Here is a 17,605-nt window from a genome sequence, read left to right as displayed (position 1 = left end):
CCCGACACCAAAAGGTGATATTTGCAATTTTATTGTAAAACTCAGGCCAGATACTTAAGTGTTATCAATAGATCTGCATCAGAATGAAGGCGGTAAAACCTGCTCCCACCTAGTGGTCGAGGCACGAATTGCAACATACAAAAGAAATACTGTAAATGTTTGCGTGTAATGTCCGTATTCAGTATCGTAACACGAAATATTGCGATTAATTCAGTGTATCGAAATTTTCTTACTTCCCTAGTATGACCTAAGCGTTTGTAACAAGTCTTAGTTTAATGGTCGGGTCATGAGGGTCACATGATGCGTTTCCAGCAAAACTTTCTGCAGTTTAGTCGCTAAGTGCCTCATCTTGTTCAAAACATTATTCACTGTTTGGTCACCAACCATTCCCAAAGTTGTCTCGCATATCGAGCAGGGATCCAGATGTGTTCCAGATGCGCGCACTGCCACTCTCTCTGAATTTCAAACGCAAACAAAATTCAGTAACACAAGCGTGAGGCTGTTTGACTTAAAACGACTTAACTCCCTCGAAAATCTGGTCAGGAACGGAGGTAGCCCAGTGGCGTAGACTTCCTCTTGTTCCTGCAGTCAACTCGGTTTGCTGGTTTAAACGTTGTTGTGTTCTCACCTGAAAGGCCTCTAAAGCAGCAGCAGATGGTGTTTGGGTCGCCACCAGACCAGATTCAGTTGGCCACAGTCCCAGTTTTGTAGCCTGGATGGGAGTACCTAAAAGTGGACCGGCGGAATGGGAAAGGAGAGAGGAAAAGAAGCTGAGCGTGTGCAGTGAAGTCCAAAAGCTTCTCTCCTGGCCTCAGTAGTTAAACTCACGATGACAGTATTATGTTCCCATTCATCTTCTAAGTATTATGCCCTACTCTGTTTTTCTTTTCCCTTCCATCTGACTCGGCCTGTCTCTCCCTTGCTATCTCTAGCTATCACATGCCCTATGTTAGCGTTAAGTGCGTTCGTAATTGACAGCTATGTTAGATGACAGATTGGCCACTTTTCTGGCCCTGGGCTCTCTAACTGTGGCTCTGGCCCTCCGCCACACCATCATCATTACTCTTTCTGGCCTATTGATCTGCCTGGGCGATGCGCCTCGGGCCTGGGTGTCCCAACCAAAGACTTTTTCCACATCTGATACTCTTCTTTCTGTCAGTGTCCCTGCATCCAGCTTGTGGCCAGCTGTCAAGATGGAGGACGATTAAATTAATGTTTTTGCTACTTGCTTTCATGTTAAATCCAGTGGAGCTTTATTTATTTATTTATTTATTTATTGTGGGTGCTGAAGTTGTTGCAAAAAAATTATGAAAGGACAAAATGGCTTTGGGGGCAATCTGCTGTGATATTTTTTGTTTGGCTTCTCATCTCCTGTTTGATTTGGGTTAAAACATAAGATCTACTCAAAAAACAGTGAGCAGATGCTAATTAGATGAATAACTGGATTCCAGCTTTCGGTCTCGTTTGATGGCGTTTGGAGAAGAAGTCAAAGCCTTGGTTACCTTCTTTTTAAGAGTCCTTGGTTACCTTCTTTTTAAGAGTAGAGCCCCATCTGGACTTGATCGTCTATTCCCAAGTGATGCATTGGAACTTCTGCTACAAATATTGTGCACTGATGATAGACATAGCCCATGGCAAGGGGACTGATCAAGCAAAGCAAATGGACTTCCAATTGTGGAGCCAGAAGGCAGGAGGGAAGGAGGAGGGAGGGAGGGAGTGTCTGGTCTTGAGTGAGTGAACTAACTGCTGAAGAACAGGGGGGAGGGAGAGAAAACGTGCCCTCCGGGGAAACACGAACCCCCCCTTAACCAGCTCCACCACTCCCAACAGCATGGGCTCATTCTCGCAGGACTAGCAGGGGTCCCCACAGCTTTTATGTGGCTCGGTGTTCTCCACAGAGCAACCCTCAAACACTCCCAGTGAGAGTTTTTACGACTGTTTGAACTGCATATTAGGCTAATTTGTTGTCCCTCACAGCCTTGCTGCTCCTCGTCTCTGTCTCATTGTTCCGACGCACTTTCACTTGGCGTTGAACTTTCTTTGGAGTCGTTATTTTTCTTTCATTTTTTTTCTATCTTTCTCCTCGCCTTGAACCATTAAACAAAACAAAAGGAGAAGCGTTCTGGTGAAAGTTAAAAATGGGGGGGTGAAAAACAGAATCTACACAAATCAAAAGTGGATTTTTTTTTCAGCCTCTTTCTGTTTCTCGGTTGTTGCTACAGAGCTGACAAAGCCAAACACTGCTCTGTCTTCATCATTTTGTGTGGGTGTGTGTTGCTTTTTGTACCTTTCATGCCCCCTCCATCCACACACAACCTTCCCCAATCATCCCCTGCTTTCTGAAAGCTGCTGTACGTTTGTCAGCGTGTGGGAGGGCTCTCCTGATGGGGCCAATGACCAGAGGATGAAAGACACTCCCCTGTTTGTCTCTGACAACAAAGGTGTGATTACGCCCTCATTTAAGATCAGTACTTTTATCTGCTGCCTCATTTTCACTCTAACTGGGGATGTCTCTTTGACAATAGAGGGATCATGATGGATGGCGATAAGGGAATAAGATGTTTAGAGTGCCTATTAGTGTCTCCTTTATGCTTTTCTAATTGTGTGATTTAAATGTGCAGGAATGTATTTAAAGGGCTATTTCACATTTGTTTTAACTACTTGTTATGAAGTTATTCAGATTCAGCTCTGTTCGCTGGAAGAGAAGCTTGACTCGTCATTCTTTTAGGCTTTATATTTGCAAACATTTATATGCAAGACTTGGCTTATTCAATTGGGTTTATTTATAAAGCGCCAAATCAAGACAAGAGTCATCTCAAGATACTTCACAAAGTAAACATGCCAATCGAGTTCACTTCGTTATCCCAATTAGTTAAAAGTTTCTTATGTAAGAAAACCCAGCATCGAGTCACTGACTTGAGCCTAATTCACACTCCTCCATCAACTCCGCGAGGGAGAGACACAAACGCATCGACAGAGACGTTTTGCTCTCAGACTTCTCCGTCAGCTCGCCAGGACTACAGAGGGCGTAGCGCTGGTCTGAGGTATTCTGCCACCATTACAGTCACGTATCCGGCCCACGATAGTGTGTCTACTATTGTGTTTACATTGTTTTAGTGTATTTCAGAGACTTTTGAACACATTTGTTCCCCGTCCACCTCTTCATGCGATTGGCACCTCCAAACCCGCGTTTCTCGTCTTTTCACTCCACAAATAAAACGCTGCATATCTTTCTACTCCTTCAGTCACGGGTGAATAAATGCTCGTATTTTCAGACTTTTTCCACGATGCATTCGTCAATCTGTTCCGTGTCTGCCACTAAATATCTTTTTATTTTTTGAGGGGACAATAGCAGTGCTGTTGATGAATTTACAGCAAGTGGCGTCCTGACCTATCACACGATAGCAGTATCCGTCACTTTCAACAGATAGTTTAAAAATCGGGCATGTCTCTGTCACTCTCTGCGAGACCATCTGAAAGCTCTTGCGTTGACGCATCTTGGGGTTGCGTGTCTCCACATCGATGCAGACATACGAGTATAATTTTTACAGCAATCCTCATATTAAGCTAGCATGTAGCGACAGTGGAGAGGAAAACTCCCCTTTAACGGAACCTGGCTCAGTCCAAAGCGACTCATGGGGGGGTATTATGTAGTCATTTGAGATTAGAACTACCTTGGCGTACTACCAGCCATGGAGCAGCTGATTTTGGACGCATCCCGGAAGTGTCGTGTCACATCGCTCTGCTACGTTTATACATCCAGATTCCAGATTACGTCAAGCTCTGCGGTTCAGATTGGACCAGACAAAGTCAAACATGAAAGCAGTGTAAAACATCCACAAGCTTTCAATATGAAAGTCACATGCAGCTTTTCATTTACGTAACCAGTAAAAAAAATAAAATGCCATTACCTTCCACCAGTCTTGTTAGCATCATGTTACGTGATGACGATACCAGCCGTGAATGGGGCACTCAAGACTCAAGACAACTATATTACGCCGGGGACACACCGGCCGCGGAAGCGCCGCGAAGCGCCGAGAAGCGAATCGCTCACGAAATTCGGCCGCTGCTCGCCGCTCCTCAGTTCAGATCAGACGCGCCCCAGTCGAGGCGCGCCTCGGCTCAGCTGTAGTTTTTCTTTTAAACACTTGGTGTCCTCCATTTCCTCTCTGCCTTTTCTCAGCTCTTTTCCTACGTTTGAGTGTTTGTGCGCGTGCGCGCGCGCGTGTGTGTGTGTGAACCTATGGTATGAGTTGTTTCTGCCAGTTGAATCTCTTGGAACCCGCTCCAATTCTGCAGCTGTATCCTAGCAGTTTCTTCCGACATGGGTACGTAAACAATAATGTTTTTCGGGGGTCGTACAGCTCCTTGTGTTTCTCAACTTCCATAATTAATTTAAAGTCATCCATCCTAACTGCTTGCCTCAGACTTTCTGCCTCTCTGTCCTGTTTGCTCCGGTGAAAAGACACCCAAAACCACTCCCCCCTTCACGTGGTCACACACGCACACAAGTTCGATGTGTGTGTATGTGTGTGCGTGTTCGTGTGGTTTTTCTGCAGTGTCTGTTTACGAACACATTTGACTATTGCGGAATTTTATTTTGAAATGCTTTATTTTGTTAACTTTACCGGCCTGCCTCTTATGTCTACGTTTGACTTCCTGCCAGAATTGACGCGATTCACCCGCGGCTCGTGAAAAAAATAGAGCCAACGCCGAAATGATCGCTGCACGGCGCGGGCTGGAGCGCCGGCGCGCGCCGGCGCGAGGCGATTCGCAGCGCTTCGGCGGCCCATGTGGTCTATAGAATAGCTTAACAAGGGCGCCGAATGAAGGCGGTCCCATTTTCGCGGCGCTTCGCGGCGCTTCCGCGGCCAGTGTGTCCCCGGCCTTAGTCCCCTGAGGAGCAATTCGAGACAGCATTGTGAAGCAGCCGGCACTAAAATCTCTAAATCCTAAAAACACAACCAATTTACACATTCGTAAAACCCATAAAACCTAAATACGCATTCATGTCATAACCTCACATGTTAATGACCAGCAATGAGCAAACCTTTGGCTCACACACACACACACACACACACACACATACACACACACACACACACACACACACTCAAATACACATGCATACATGTAACTACATGCACGCACACATACAAGTAATGCACACGCCCCCTATCGACACTAAGAATTAAGAAGACGCAGAGCTCTGGGAACAAAGGAACTTCTCCTCCTCTGTGTTTTACAGCATGGGCATCGAAGTCGGCGTTTGGAGGGCAGCCACTCGAAGAGGGTGTGATGGGTCTTGCACGGCTTAAACGCATCCCTGATGCTAAGTGTTACATCGCTCTGCTAACCTTTTGGATACAAGCTGCCTTCTTTCTCCTTGCTTGTTATTGCGTGAACTGCCTAAATTATGCGTGATCTTACAATTCTCCTGTGATTTTGTGATCTTGTGAGACCACCCACAAGAAACACTTTTGATGCCAATCCGTGTCTAAAATGCTTCCGGTTGGAAGGAATGCGCCGCTGACGACGCAGGGAAAACGCGTTTATTGCGTTATGTGCCATTTACGTGGAAAACCCGGCTTTGGGATGTCGGCCTTGTTCAGACTAGCTGTTAGCTTAATACACGTATGTTTCTCCAAACTAAACCACTTCAGTAGATTATACCTGTTTTTCTGAGACTTTCCGATGTTTCGCTGTCCTTGTTGCTGTTTTCCGGTTTGACGCGACAGCACCGGACATGAGGGAGGGAAGCTTCCAAGTTCTCTATAACTCATAACTTGTGTGCTATTAAGTCATTAAATGTTAACAACCCCTTTGGATTATTTAATTATCCGCTAGAACCATTCTTCCCGCAAATCAAAAGAAGAGCATACATATTCAATTGTACTGGATTTCACCCCTCAGCCCCTTTTTTTTCTACGCCCCCTCCCCTGCTCCCCGATGCTCCACAGCCACCATTTCCACCCCCTTCACCCAACGGCATCCTTCACTGATTCACACACAACAGTCTCATGTGTTCCTCGTATTGTGCAGGCTTGGAAGTGGGCTCCAGCCCCCCTCCATCCCATCACTCATCAGTCCTGATCCAATCATTGATAAGAAAGGAAGAGGAGAAAGATAAGACCGCTGTTAGGAGGACTCCCTGAGGCCTCCTTCTGTTCAGCTCCTCAAACAGTTGTTTTAAAAAAAAACTAATGTTGTCTTTTGACTCAGCATGCCATTTTATATTGGTCATTGCTTTCCACATAAAGATTTGATTTGTGTTGATATAATGTAGCTGGTATTTTTGTCTCTACAGGGGGATCTTTCACAACAACGTCAGGGTTGTATGCAGGGAACAACTCTCTGACAAACTCCACGGGCTTCAACAGCACACAACAGGTACATTTCTGCTTCCTCCTTATCGATCTGATCACTGGAAATAGTCAGATATCTGTTCATACCTTGGGCTTGCATCGTAGGCGTTGAACCATGCAAATCTACTCGAAACATGTATACACAATATTACATTTCAGCCGTGACAGTCAACATAAGTCACCCGCAAAGGCTTTGTACACAGGATTATCTCTTTGGCCCCTTTCAGCACTTGTGTTATGCCACAGAACGATAAAAGCAGGCAGATGTAGGACAAAACAGACATATGTTTGCGTTTATTTTTTGGAATCCGCTCCATAAAGTAGCAACACCGATGCAGGGCATATCTCACGTTACTCTGCCAAACCACACGCTTGTTTTCTTCAATCTTGGCCTTATCTCAGTCCAGATGTTACCCACCTTGCTCTTACAGGACTACCCCAGCTATCCCGGCTTCGGCCAGGGTCAGTACACGCCGTATTACAACAGCTCACCCTACACTTCACCCTACATGACGAGTAACAACACCAGCCCCAGCACGCCCTCCACCACCACCACCACGTACACCCTCCAGGAGCCTCCCGCTGCCATCACCAGCCAAGCTCTCACCGACCACCCTGCAGGTAAAAACCAAACGGGCAGAACGATGTCGGAGACGATTTTACTCGTTTCGTCTAGTAAACCGCGCCGCAGCGAGCAGCAAAAAAAAACAACAAAAGTCTTAAGTGGAATCGTATGTAGAATTTACCGTAATTTCATGTGACATTAATGCGTGATCTGGCAATTAAGATCATATCTTTAAAAAGTCGCTTGAACTTTTATGACTGCTTTTAAAATTGCCCTCAAACGGCTTCAGCTTAACATAATTTCACACAACCATCTTGTTTAGATAAAGGACGTGCACTCTTGTTTACCTCTTGTTTATTTAATCAGTGCCCTAGCTCTTCTGCTCTATAACTGAATCACTGTACGTTTGTTATCTGCTGCCCTGCATAGTTTGTCTTTGAACAACGTCTCCTGCAGGACGCTGTCCGGCCTGCATCAAGACAAACGGCCAATCTTTTCTAAAAGCAAATAATCGTCTGTACACTCTTTTTACGATCCGCTCCCTCTCTTCTCTCTCCTCTGCGTTCTTTGCTTCCTTTCAGGAGAGTACAGTACCATCCACAGTCCATCAACCCCCATTAAAGATTCAGATTCAGATCGATTGCGCCGGGCCTCGGATGGAAAGTCACGTGGCCGTGGCAGAAGGAACAACAACCCATCACCGCCGCCCGACTCTGACCTTGAGGTAGGATGCGCGCGCTACCTTGGCGACAGACAGCCTCGCCCTGTCTGAGGCACATGGACGTTAATCCACTTACTGCATGGCTGCCACACCGACTTAAACACTTGATGCACATTAAACTTTTAACGCTTTATTTCTTAACTGCTGCTAAATTATTAACCCGTTCTGGAATATATGACTCAACACATCTTGTAAATAAACTATGAGGCTTGTAATTAAATGAGCAGACGATGTATTTTAGCGTTTGAAAGCCTCAACACACGGCGGCACATCTGCTCCCGCTGATAGTGACCATCTGTCAAAATAAACCCCCGATAATTTCAAGGGTTCTTCATTAATACGGATTTCATTTGAATGAGGATAATAGCGGCCATTACAGTGCTGACATCATGGCGTGTTAACATATCGAGTTAATTAGTTTGTCACTATTGATTGCTCTAATGTAAAGGGCAAAGGGGTGGAATGCATGTAACGGGGTGATGAGAGGGGTGTTGCGGTGACCAATCCAAGCAAATGGATCCAGGTCCCTGTGGCACGCAAATACCCGCTCCTGGCCTATTGACCAGGAGGATCGCTTTGCAGCCCTACAGAGTGCACCATTGATCTTTCTTTTCTTTTCTCTCTATCCCCCCCCCCCCCCCCCCCCCCCCCCCCGCTACCATCTCCAGCGAGTTTTCATCTGGGACCTGGATGAAACAATCATCGTTTTCCATTCCTTGCTCACGGGTTCTTATGCCAACAGATACGGACGGGTGAGTGACATCAGACTGTGCACTTTATCAGCAAAACGCATAAATATTAAAAGGAGAGAATGAGGGGTAATGGCCATTGAGCGGTGGATGGATTTCACTCTGCCAAGTCCGTAGTAAGAGAACAGAGCAGAACTCGATGTACAGATAATTGTTTCTTTTTTTTTAAATAGGTCCAACGAGGCCTGACAAGTGTTAGACTGCTCTTTTGCAGCTGTTGGAGCTATGCGTGGCTGGTCGGGGCTCGGCTGTAGGGGCTCTCACAACAGTTGCACTCTGGCTGTCTATTGACACATCTCGAGTGTTCCTTTCTCCTTCAGAAACACCACATTGTTAGTTTAATTAAGTGCTTCTCAATCCGTCCTTTTCAGGCCGGGACATCCCCCGGGACCTCGGCAAGAAGCAGAGTCCAACAAATGTCAAATGCAGAGCCGACCTATAAGATTCACAATGAGGAACACACATATATATATATGTGTGCTTTTATATGTTTTAATGTTTTAATCCTAATATTTTTATTATTAGTAGCAGAAAGTTGCGTTCTATCCTGGCTCACCGTGTATGTTCATAAAATGAAGGGTTTGCTTTTCCAGGCTTTGCTGTTTATTATGTCATGTAAATTGCTTCTCTAAATTTAAACTTTCCAAACAAACAATTTGGGAATTAAGGCAGCATTCTATTCTCATGACTTCTTTAAGGTCATCTCTGTCTAGCCTTCAGTGGGCATCGTCCACTCTGCCTTCTCCACGTCTTATTTTAACCCTCATTTTAATCGGATCTCGAGTCGTCACCTGTTTTGGCTCTGGGCTTGTCTGGTTTGGAAGTAACAAAAAAAAAAGAGATATTGCTGCTCATGTGTCAGAGAGCTTAGCGTCTGCGGCCCGTGCTCCGAGCCTTTGTTCTGGTATGGGGGGTGTTTGATGGGGGCAGTGTTTTGTTTCTGGGGTGAAGGAGGGCTGCCCTGCGACCCTCCACTGTTTATTTACTTTTTTTCCTCATTCCTGCATGCTGGGTAGAGAGAGCTAAAGCTTAGGGAGCCGTGGCTCCACGATGAGGGGCTCCCAAACCACACACACACACACACACACACACACACACACACACACACACACACACACACACACACACACATGAACAGGCATGCAACCACCCATAGGCTCCTCTGAAACAGGAAACACTCTTTACTCCAGAAGGGCCCGTTCCATCAAACCTCATGTGGGATGTGTCAGCCTCTAGAGTCCCGCTCGCTCTCTTTTCTCTTCATTTTTTCTCCTCCTCTGCACCTTTCTCACCTACATTTGATCACATTGATTCCATTTTGAGTGAGAGAGGCCACACAAGAAAGCCACAGAGCATCCAGCTCCTGGTCTGTAAACCACCATCCTGTACTCCACTCCTCATCCTGCCACCATGTGTCAGTCATGCACATCACGTCAATCTCAGTGGCATAAACAAAAAGAAGAAGTTACTAAACAGTTTTCTCTCCTCGCTGCTCTTAACTTACTATAAATAGATGTGTGTCTAAGTGAGTCCACATGCACACTTTCCCTCACTCGCTGTGACCTCCCACCCACTCGGACTCTCATATAAACACAGTGCTCTTCTTATCAGCCCTTTTTAATTGGCATCAAGGCACTCACCCCCCATAAAGCTGATGGCTGAGGCCAGCTGTGCTGCTATTGGGCTGGCCAGAGCTCAGGCTTAAACTCTGCAAGGATGTTTGGCGTGGGGGTGTTATTACTAAGGCGCTCTGGCGAGGGGGGGGGGACTTGGCGCCCTTCTGGAGGCAGTGACATCTCAGGACAGGTGGTGCTGGAGCAATGACAGCAGCAGCACTTTGGCCTTCTGGCCTGCTTGTATTCTTAACTCCCTCACTGACTGATTGTTTAGATTTAATTGGAGGGGATTCACTCGGGCCGGAGAGGGTCGACTTTTCCCACCAAACTGAACCGACAGAGGCGGAGGATGGGAGGAGAGAGGTAGCGGCGCTGAAGGAGGAGGCTAATTGTTTTTGATTAATTCTTACTGAAAGATCGATTCAAACTGGGAGGTTAAGAGAAACGAGAAAGCCCCGACAAGTGGGGATTGCGCTCTGCTTGTGTGGTTTGTACTCTTGTCGTTTTAGCGAAAGCATAAGCATTGTGGGGTGTGACAGCTAATCAGTGGAGAGCTCAGGTGTGTCTTTAGGTAGGTTTAGCTCCTTAATCCCAGGTTCTGGTCCTGCCTGGTCCGTCTTAAATGCAGCTGCACGGAAACCTCCTCCACAGAAAACCATTGTCTGTCCTCATCCTTTACTCACTCCAGACAATTAGCTGATTGAAGATATAAGACATAAGGGGAATTAATGCATGCTTTTTTATTTAATTAACACCTGAAAATGATTAAAATCTTTTTAAAACTTTGTTTGAAAAGGTAGAGGGTTTTTGCCTATTCGTGAACTTCCTACAAGGAAAATTGCACACATTGCCCCCGTCTCATTAACTATTTACAAACTCTTTTCAAGGTATTGGCTTACAGACAGTGCAATCAGATCGTCATTACAGCTGGTGTCGCATTACTCATGATTTGAGAAGAAAAATATGCAGCTGTCCGCGTCACGAAGCTTGACAAATCTGTATTCTGCATTATTAACCTAAGCAGAAGCTTCAGCAGGGATGGTGTGGTGTCACCTGGAGAGCAATCCGATGATGCATTGGTGCAAATATGTGGAGAACGGGGCGATTTACGATTCAGGCTGTGACCCCGGCTCTCCTTAACCGGCCACCCTTTACAGCTTTCATTCAAGCCCGTGGCATTCCTGATGACTATTCTGGTCCGTTTCAGAGGCTCGTAAAAGCAGAAACTTTCAAGTTGAACTGATGTCTTCTTTATGGGAGCAGCCTGCTGTGGACTTTAAAAGGGATTCTGTCTAAACTCAGGGACTAATAGAGAATGTTGTTAGTTACTGCACGACTTTGTTCTGATGTGCTTAAACAGACAATATCACGTCTGAAACTGAAATTAATACATTTTTCTTACTTGTTTTTTTATCTATTTTTCAGGACCCTCCATCATCTGTGTCATTAGGTCTAAGAATGGAAGAAATGATCTTCAACTTGGCCGACACGCACTTATTCTTCAACGACTTGGAGGTGAGTCTTGGTGTTTGTTGTGTGGTGTGTCTTTGACAACCAGTAAAGTGTGTTATTTGTCTTGAAAATGTGGATTTACATTTTAAAAGGATTTCGGGGTATTTTTGAAGTGTGTTTGTTGTGAAAACATATAAATACTTAGTATCTTACCTGTCGTAGTTAGCTTCCTGAGTAGCATCATTTTGGAGAAATGGTGCTTGCAGCCATGACGATTGAGCGAACATCCAGTTCAAGTGCTACCAATAGCAAAGTGGATTACTGCCATTTTTAAACAGCTCCATCTTTCAGTGAACACCTGGAAACACACTTTCCTTTTTTTCTTTTTGTTAAATGTATTCTCATTTTTCTTTTGAGCTTTAATTTTTATATTTCATTGTGGTTCTGCAACCAAAAGGGATGTAAGAAAGTATCAATACACTGAAGCATTGTATTATTCCATGTTTTGATATTGAATCAGTATTTAAAAGCAGTGAGACAATTTTTAATTTAAATTTTTCATGCAAATATCTATGTCTTTTTTTTGCCTTGTGCAATTCAACTTCCAACTGCTAGGTGGCAGCAGATTTTATCACCTTCATTCTGACAGAGCATCTCGCGATAATACTGCACAAGTCTTGGAAACATCTGTTTTGCGTTTTCTTACTAAATTCAATCTTAAGTATTGCAAAAATCATCTTACCTTAACCCTATCAGGTTAGGGTTAACCCTAACCCTAAATAGTGTATTGTCTTGCCTGTTTTGTGATATATTTTGTATAGCCAGATTTCTGCCAATAGTACGGTATGGTATGGTATGGTATGGTATGGTATGGTATGGTATGGTATGGTATGGTATGGTATAGTATGGTATGGTATGGTGTAGTATGGTATGGTATGGTATGGTATGGTATGGTATGGTATGGTATAGTATGGTATGGTATGGTATGGTATGGTATGGTGTAGTATGGTATGGTATGGTATGGTATAGTATGGTATGGTATGGTATGGTATGGTATGGTATGGTATGGTATAGTATGGTATGGTATGGTATGGTGTGGTATGGTATAGTACTGTGTGGTATAGTATAGTATAGTATGGTATAGTATATTATACAGGGTATCCGCAGGGTCTTAAAAAGTCTTATTAAAAGTCGATTTAGTAAAGTCTTAAATTTGGTTCGTATTGATGTGATTTTAAAATGCGTTTGTCTCATACTTGCAAACTTTACGCTTTTCAGCAAAAATTGCCATTTATGAAACCAAATATGTTCACGTGAATCAAAGAGTTTTTGTTTTAGGGAAGGTGAATCTTTGGTTGGGTTTCAGTCACGCTTTATAAGAATCTGTTTCAGAAAAATGAGGAGTGTTCATCCTCTTCAAAAACCATCTTTGTTAGTGGGTCACGAGTTGCCATTTGACCAATCACAGTCACGGAGACAGCTAGGGAAAAACACGCTGTCGTTGCCGGTATCACGGCGCCGCTACTACTGTTGCTTCCAACATCTCGCTGTGGCTGGAGCTTAAAGTTCATAACATCATCAAAATCAGGGGCGGTGTTAGGGCTGGCTACTTGGGCTCAAGCCCCGAATGTTTTATGAAAAGACTAGTGCATGTCACGTGTGTGTGTGTGCACGCACACGGACGTGCGTGTGTGTTAAGCCCTGGATCTTCTTCAGTCCTAAATCCGCCCCTGATCAAAATCCCCTCCAGATACATCAGTTTTCTGTCCAGAACTTTAGCAGTTTTGTCTCCTTTCAGTTTCAGCCTTAACTGATGTTTCCCGAGGCTTGTGGTCTTTTTTTTTGGGGGGGGGGGGGGGGGGGGGAGTTCAAGTGTTGGTCAAAAACAGCTTTCCCAGTAATTAGACAGGTCCATCCTAACCTAAAAAAGATTCTCAGACAAGCTGCTGTGGTTGTTGTTTCAGGTGCATACAGGCTAAACCCTTTAGGTATGGCTTCCCTACATGTTATATAAGAGATTTGAAATCAAGAAGAAGAAAAACTTGCAAAACAGCATGGATCTGTTTTCAGTGAGATGTTATTATTGGAAAATAAACATAAATACATCTAAAGATGTTTCTGGTACTTTTACTATCATTCTGTTGTGGAAAGTCAGCACAAATATTCTGTGAAAACTTTAAAAAGCTACTTAAACCTTCATTATTTTATGGCGGGCCTGTCTATATTTATAAAATCAGTTGATTGTTTAAAGTAACTGTGACTAAAGTTACTCAGAGCCACTGTAGAAGGTCCAGTCCGAGTTAAGCTGTGGTAGCTGGAGAGGGACTGAGAAACAGCATTAAAGCTTTTGCTGTTTGCTTGTTCAAGTTTAAATAGAATATATAAGACATCAATTATATAATAATTGTATGTATATTTAACAGTCATGTTAGTGATAAAAGGCAGAATAGATTAAAAAATAATTATCTTTATCTGGTTACAATGAAACTTCACGTCCCACAGTGAGTAGTCTCTGTCCCACATTTGGTGAGTTGGGATCTGGTCATCCTACTTAAGAATGATTACAGTAAATTGGAATATTTTCAGTTGTTTTATGTTTGGTGTTTTGTGAATTAGTTTCATAAGGGTTGGACTCTGCCAGGGCTGCCCTTTGTCACCGGTTCTGTTCATTACCTTTATGGACAGAATTTCTAGACGCAGCTGTGGTGTGGAGTGTGTCGAGTTTGGTGGCCGGAGACTCTCGTCTCTGCTTTTTGCGGATGATGTGGTCCTCCTAGCTTCATCCAGCTCTGACCTTCAGCTCTTGCTGGGTAGGTTCACGGCCGAGTGTGAAGCGGCTGGGATGAGGATCAGCACCTCCAAATCTGAGACCATGGTTCTCGACCGGAAAAGGGTGGTTTGCCAACTCCGGTTCGGGAGAGAGGTCCTGCCCCAAGTGGAGGAGTTTAAGTATCTTGGGGTCTTGTTCACGAGTGAGGGTAGGAGGGATCGGGAGATCGACAGGCAGATTGGTTCGGCGTCTGCAGTGATGCGGACGCTGAGCCGATCTGTCATGGTGAAGAGGGAGCTGAGCAAGAAAGCCAGGCTCTCGATTTACCGGTCGATCTACGTCCCAATCCTCACCTATGGTCATGAGCTTTGGTAATGACCGAAAGAACAAGATCGCGGATACAAGCGGCCGAAATGAGTTTCCTCCGTAGGGTGGCAGGGCTCGGCCTTAGAGATAGGGTGAGGAACTCGGACATTTGGGAGGGACTCGGAGTAGAACTGCTGCTCCTCCGGATCGAAAGGAGCCAGTTGAGGTGGCTTGGGCATCTGGTCAGGATCCCTCCTGGACGCCTCCATGGGGAGGTGTTTCTTGCATGTCCTGCTGGCAGGAGATCCCTGGGTCGACCCAGGACACGTTGGAGAGATTACATCTCCAATCTGGTCCAGGAACACCTTGGAGTCCTGCCGGAGGAGCTGGTGGAGGTGGCTGGGGAGAGGACGGTCTGGAGCTCCCTAGTTGGGATGCTGCCTCCGCGACCCGGACCCAGATAAGCGGAGGAAGACGACGACGAGTTTCATAATAATAGTTAACGATTAGGGATCATCATATAATAATTATCTGATCAGTTCTGTCAGTTTATTATATTTAGCTCTCTTGAACTGTAGGACTGGTAGAAAATTGTTTGCATTTTGCAAAACCATCACATAAATGTTTTTTTTTAATTCTCAATAAAATAAAAGTATATAAATGTCAGAGGTCACTACAAAACCCACTGTAGAATAGATGCACATCTGCAGCACGTGAGGACCTTGTTTGGGGGAGTTATTTTAGTTGTCCCTTTTTTCACAGCCTCGGAGTTCGTGGCTATGAAAAACAGATGCATGTAAACTAAAAACATATATATATTGTTCTTCTATGCACGCAGTTTGCATTTTTGTATCACTTGGCTTTACGTGTTATTGCTACAGCCTCGCTGTCCTGGATGTGACGTAACCCAACAAGAAGTGGAAAACGAAGCAATGCAGTATTTAAAAACAATATAAGTGTTTAACAGTTGATTAGTTCTTTGCGATAGTCCTAATTTTATTTTTCCAAGGTCTTAAAAAATCTTGGAAAAAGTCTTAAATTTTATTTTGAGATTCCTGCATATACCCTGGTATAGTATAGTATAGTATCATACGGTATAGTATAGTACAGTACAGGATAGTATGGTATAGTATGGTATAGTACGTTACGGTATAGTATAGTATAGTATTGTATGGGATAGTTTAGTATGGTATGGTATGGCAGGGTTTTCCCCAGAAAATGAGTTAAGCCTTGCGGATTCGGCCGTCAGTGGGGGGGGGGGGGGGTGCGCGCGCTTCGTCCCGCAGTGTTCCTCTGTGAGAGCGGGGTGTTCCACACATTCCGCTGCTGTTTCTCACCAGCATCAGCTGATGGAGGGCTCTAGTTTTGTTGCGCGTTCGTGTCAGCGGACACGGTAGGGTCGGGGAGGGGCGGGGCATGACGCTTAGCCTGGCGGGTGGTCAAGCAAAGTCTGGCGGGCCGCCAGGCTTATAAAGTGCTGGGGGAAACCCTGTGTGGTATGGAATGGTATGGTATGGTATGGTATGGTATGGTAAGCACGTAAGTCTTGTGTAACATCCGTGGAGTGCATCATCCAGCAAATAGCTGCTGTTTTAGTCAGTTGATGAGTATCTACTGGCTGTAAATGGGAGCGTCTTGGATGGGTCCTCGAAGCGTAGTGTTGCGTCGCTCTTCTAAATTTACACTTTGAGCTTATTTTCAAGCTCAGTAGTTACGATCGGCCAGGCAAGAAGTCAAAGATGAAAGCAGCGTAAAACAAACGACAACTTTCAAAATAAAAGACACGTGCAGATTTACAGTTGCTTAACTAGTACAACAAAAAATATGTCATGTCAAAATATGTGACACCTACATGGCCAAGGTAACAATACATGCCATCGTCTTTTTTCTTGGTCTTGCAATTCCTTTGTGATTTCGTGACCTCAGAGGACAAGCTGCGTGGAACTTTTTTGTTAATAATTAGCGTTTGAAATACTTCCGGTGGAAAGGGACACGCTGCAAAGCTTGTGGGGAAGCAAGTCTTTTACAGTGGAAAGCTTGGGTAGGACGTAATTAAAGATTTTTACAATACAGCAAACTTTAACGTAGCCAAGAAACTTTCCCTTTGAGAGTTTTTTTTTATAAGAGCAACAACTTAAGTTCAGCCTGAATCTTGTCTCTCAGTTGTCCACCCTGCTGGAGTGAAGAATTACCCCAGAACCCAAGGGATACCATGAATTTTACATGTGCTGCCGATCTCTCGGGTCACCACCTCCACCTTCTTCCCACTTTCATGGCAGCCAGTGCAATTTGTCAGGGTCTTGTGTTTCTGTGGCTCTTGTGTCTACCCGTGTGTCACAGGGTGTGCTTGGTGTCACTGTCCTCCTACACCTCCATCACAGCATGCAATCCCCCACCGTCTCCTCCCTCATGCTTCTTTGCCCCACTGATTCATGTATAACTGATGTAAAATCTTCCCCTGGGACAGATGAGGAGATGCTCAGTTGTCTTGAACTGAGGGAGGCAGATAGCTTCAGGACGTATATGCTCAAGTCAAGACATCCAACAGATTTTGTGGGTATTTTATTGTCCGTACCTCCTTGACTTTTTTCTCCCAGTTAATCTGAACCGCTGCTTTATGCTGACCTCACAAAAGAGGAAATGTTTTGTTTGATTCTTAAGTGCATAGAAATCTGCGGCAAGTCTGCCAAGTTTCATTTCTCACCACCGTGTTCGGCCGTGTTACACGAAGCAAACCCAGGAAAGAAAAGGGGAAAAAATGAGACGGAGAAAGAAAACATTCGTACTCCTTTAGACAGACAAGTGACTGGAATTCCAAACTCAGTCATCGTGATCAAAGTTAATTGGCTGCAATTGACTGGTTAAATATTCCCTCATGCCTCGACTGTGCAGAATCCATTTTAGCTATTTAATAGACGTGCTCCGATCATCTGAAAGAAAAAATGGGCGTCAGTGACATGTCTTAAATGTGGTTTTTGCTCAACATCTGTCCCTTGTTTTGATTTCTTTTCATGTACGAAGCTCACAGATGAATTGGCAGCTCAGTCTACTTATAAAATTA

At 44.6% G+C, this 17,605-nt stretch overlaps 1 protein-coding gene across 9 annotated transcripts in view; it reads left to right on the top strand.

The window, feature by feature from the left end:
* The window catches only part of eya1 (EYA transcriptional coactivator and phosphatase 1), a 44,331-nt gene that overhangs the window by 12,014 nt on the left and 14,712 nt on the right, over positions 1-17,605 (top strand). For all 9 annotated transcript variants that reach the window (XM_015955270.3, XM_015955268.3, XM_070553203.1 and 6 more), the window contains 5 exons: positions 6,308-6,390; positions 6,797-6,986; positions 7,512-7,654; positions 8,320-8,403; positions 11,442-11,531. In XM_015955270.3, the coding sequence (XP_015810756.1) occupies positions 6,308-6,390; positions 6,797-6,986; positions 7,512-7,654; positions 8,320-8,403; positions 11,442-11,531 (590 nt within the window). The remainder of the gene's footprint in view (positions 1-6,307; positions 6,391-6,796; positions 6,987-7,511; positions 7,655-8,319; positions 8,404-11,441; positions 11,532-17,605) is intronic.

Source organism: Nothobranchius furzeri, chromosome 7 (genome assembly GCF_043380555.1).
Source record: "Nothobranchius furzeri strain GRZ-AD chromosome 7, NfurGRZ-RIMD1, whole genome shotgun sequence".
NCBI lineage: Eukaryota > Metazoa > Chordata > Actinopteri > Cyprinodontiformes > Nothobranchiidae > Nothobranchius > Nothobranchius furzeri.
The sequence above is the reverse complement of the archived record's forward strand: the minus strand, read 5'-3'. Positions and strand labels throughout refer to the sequence as shown.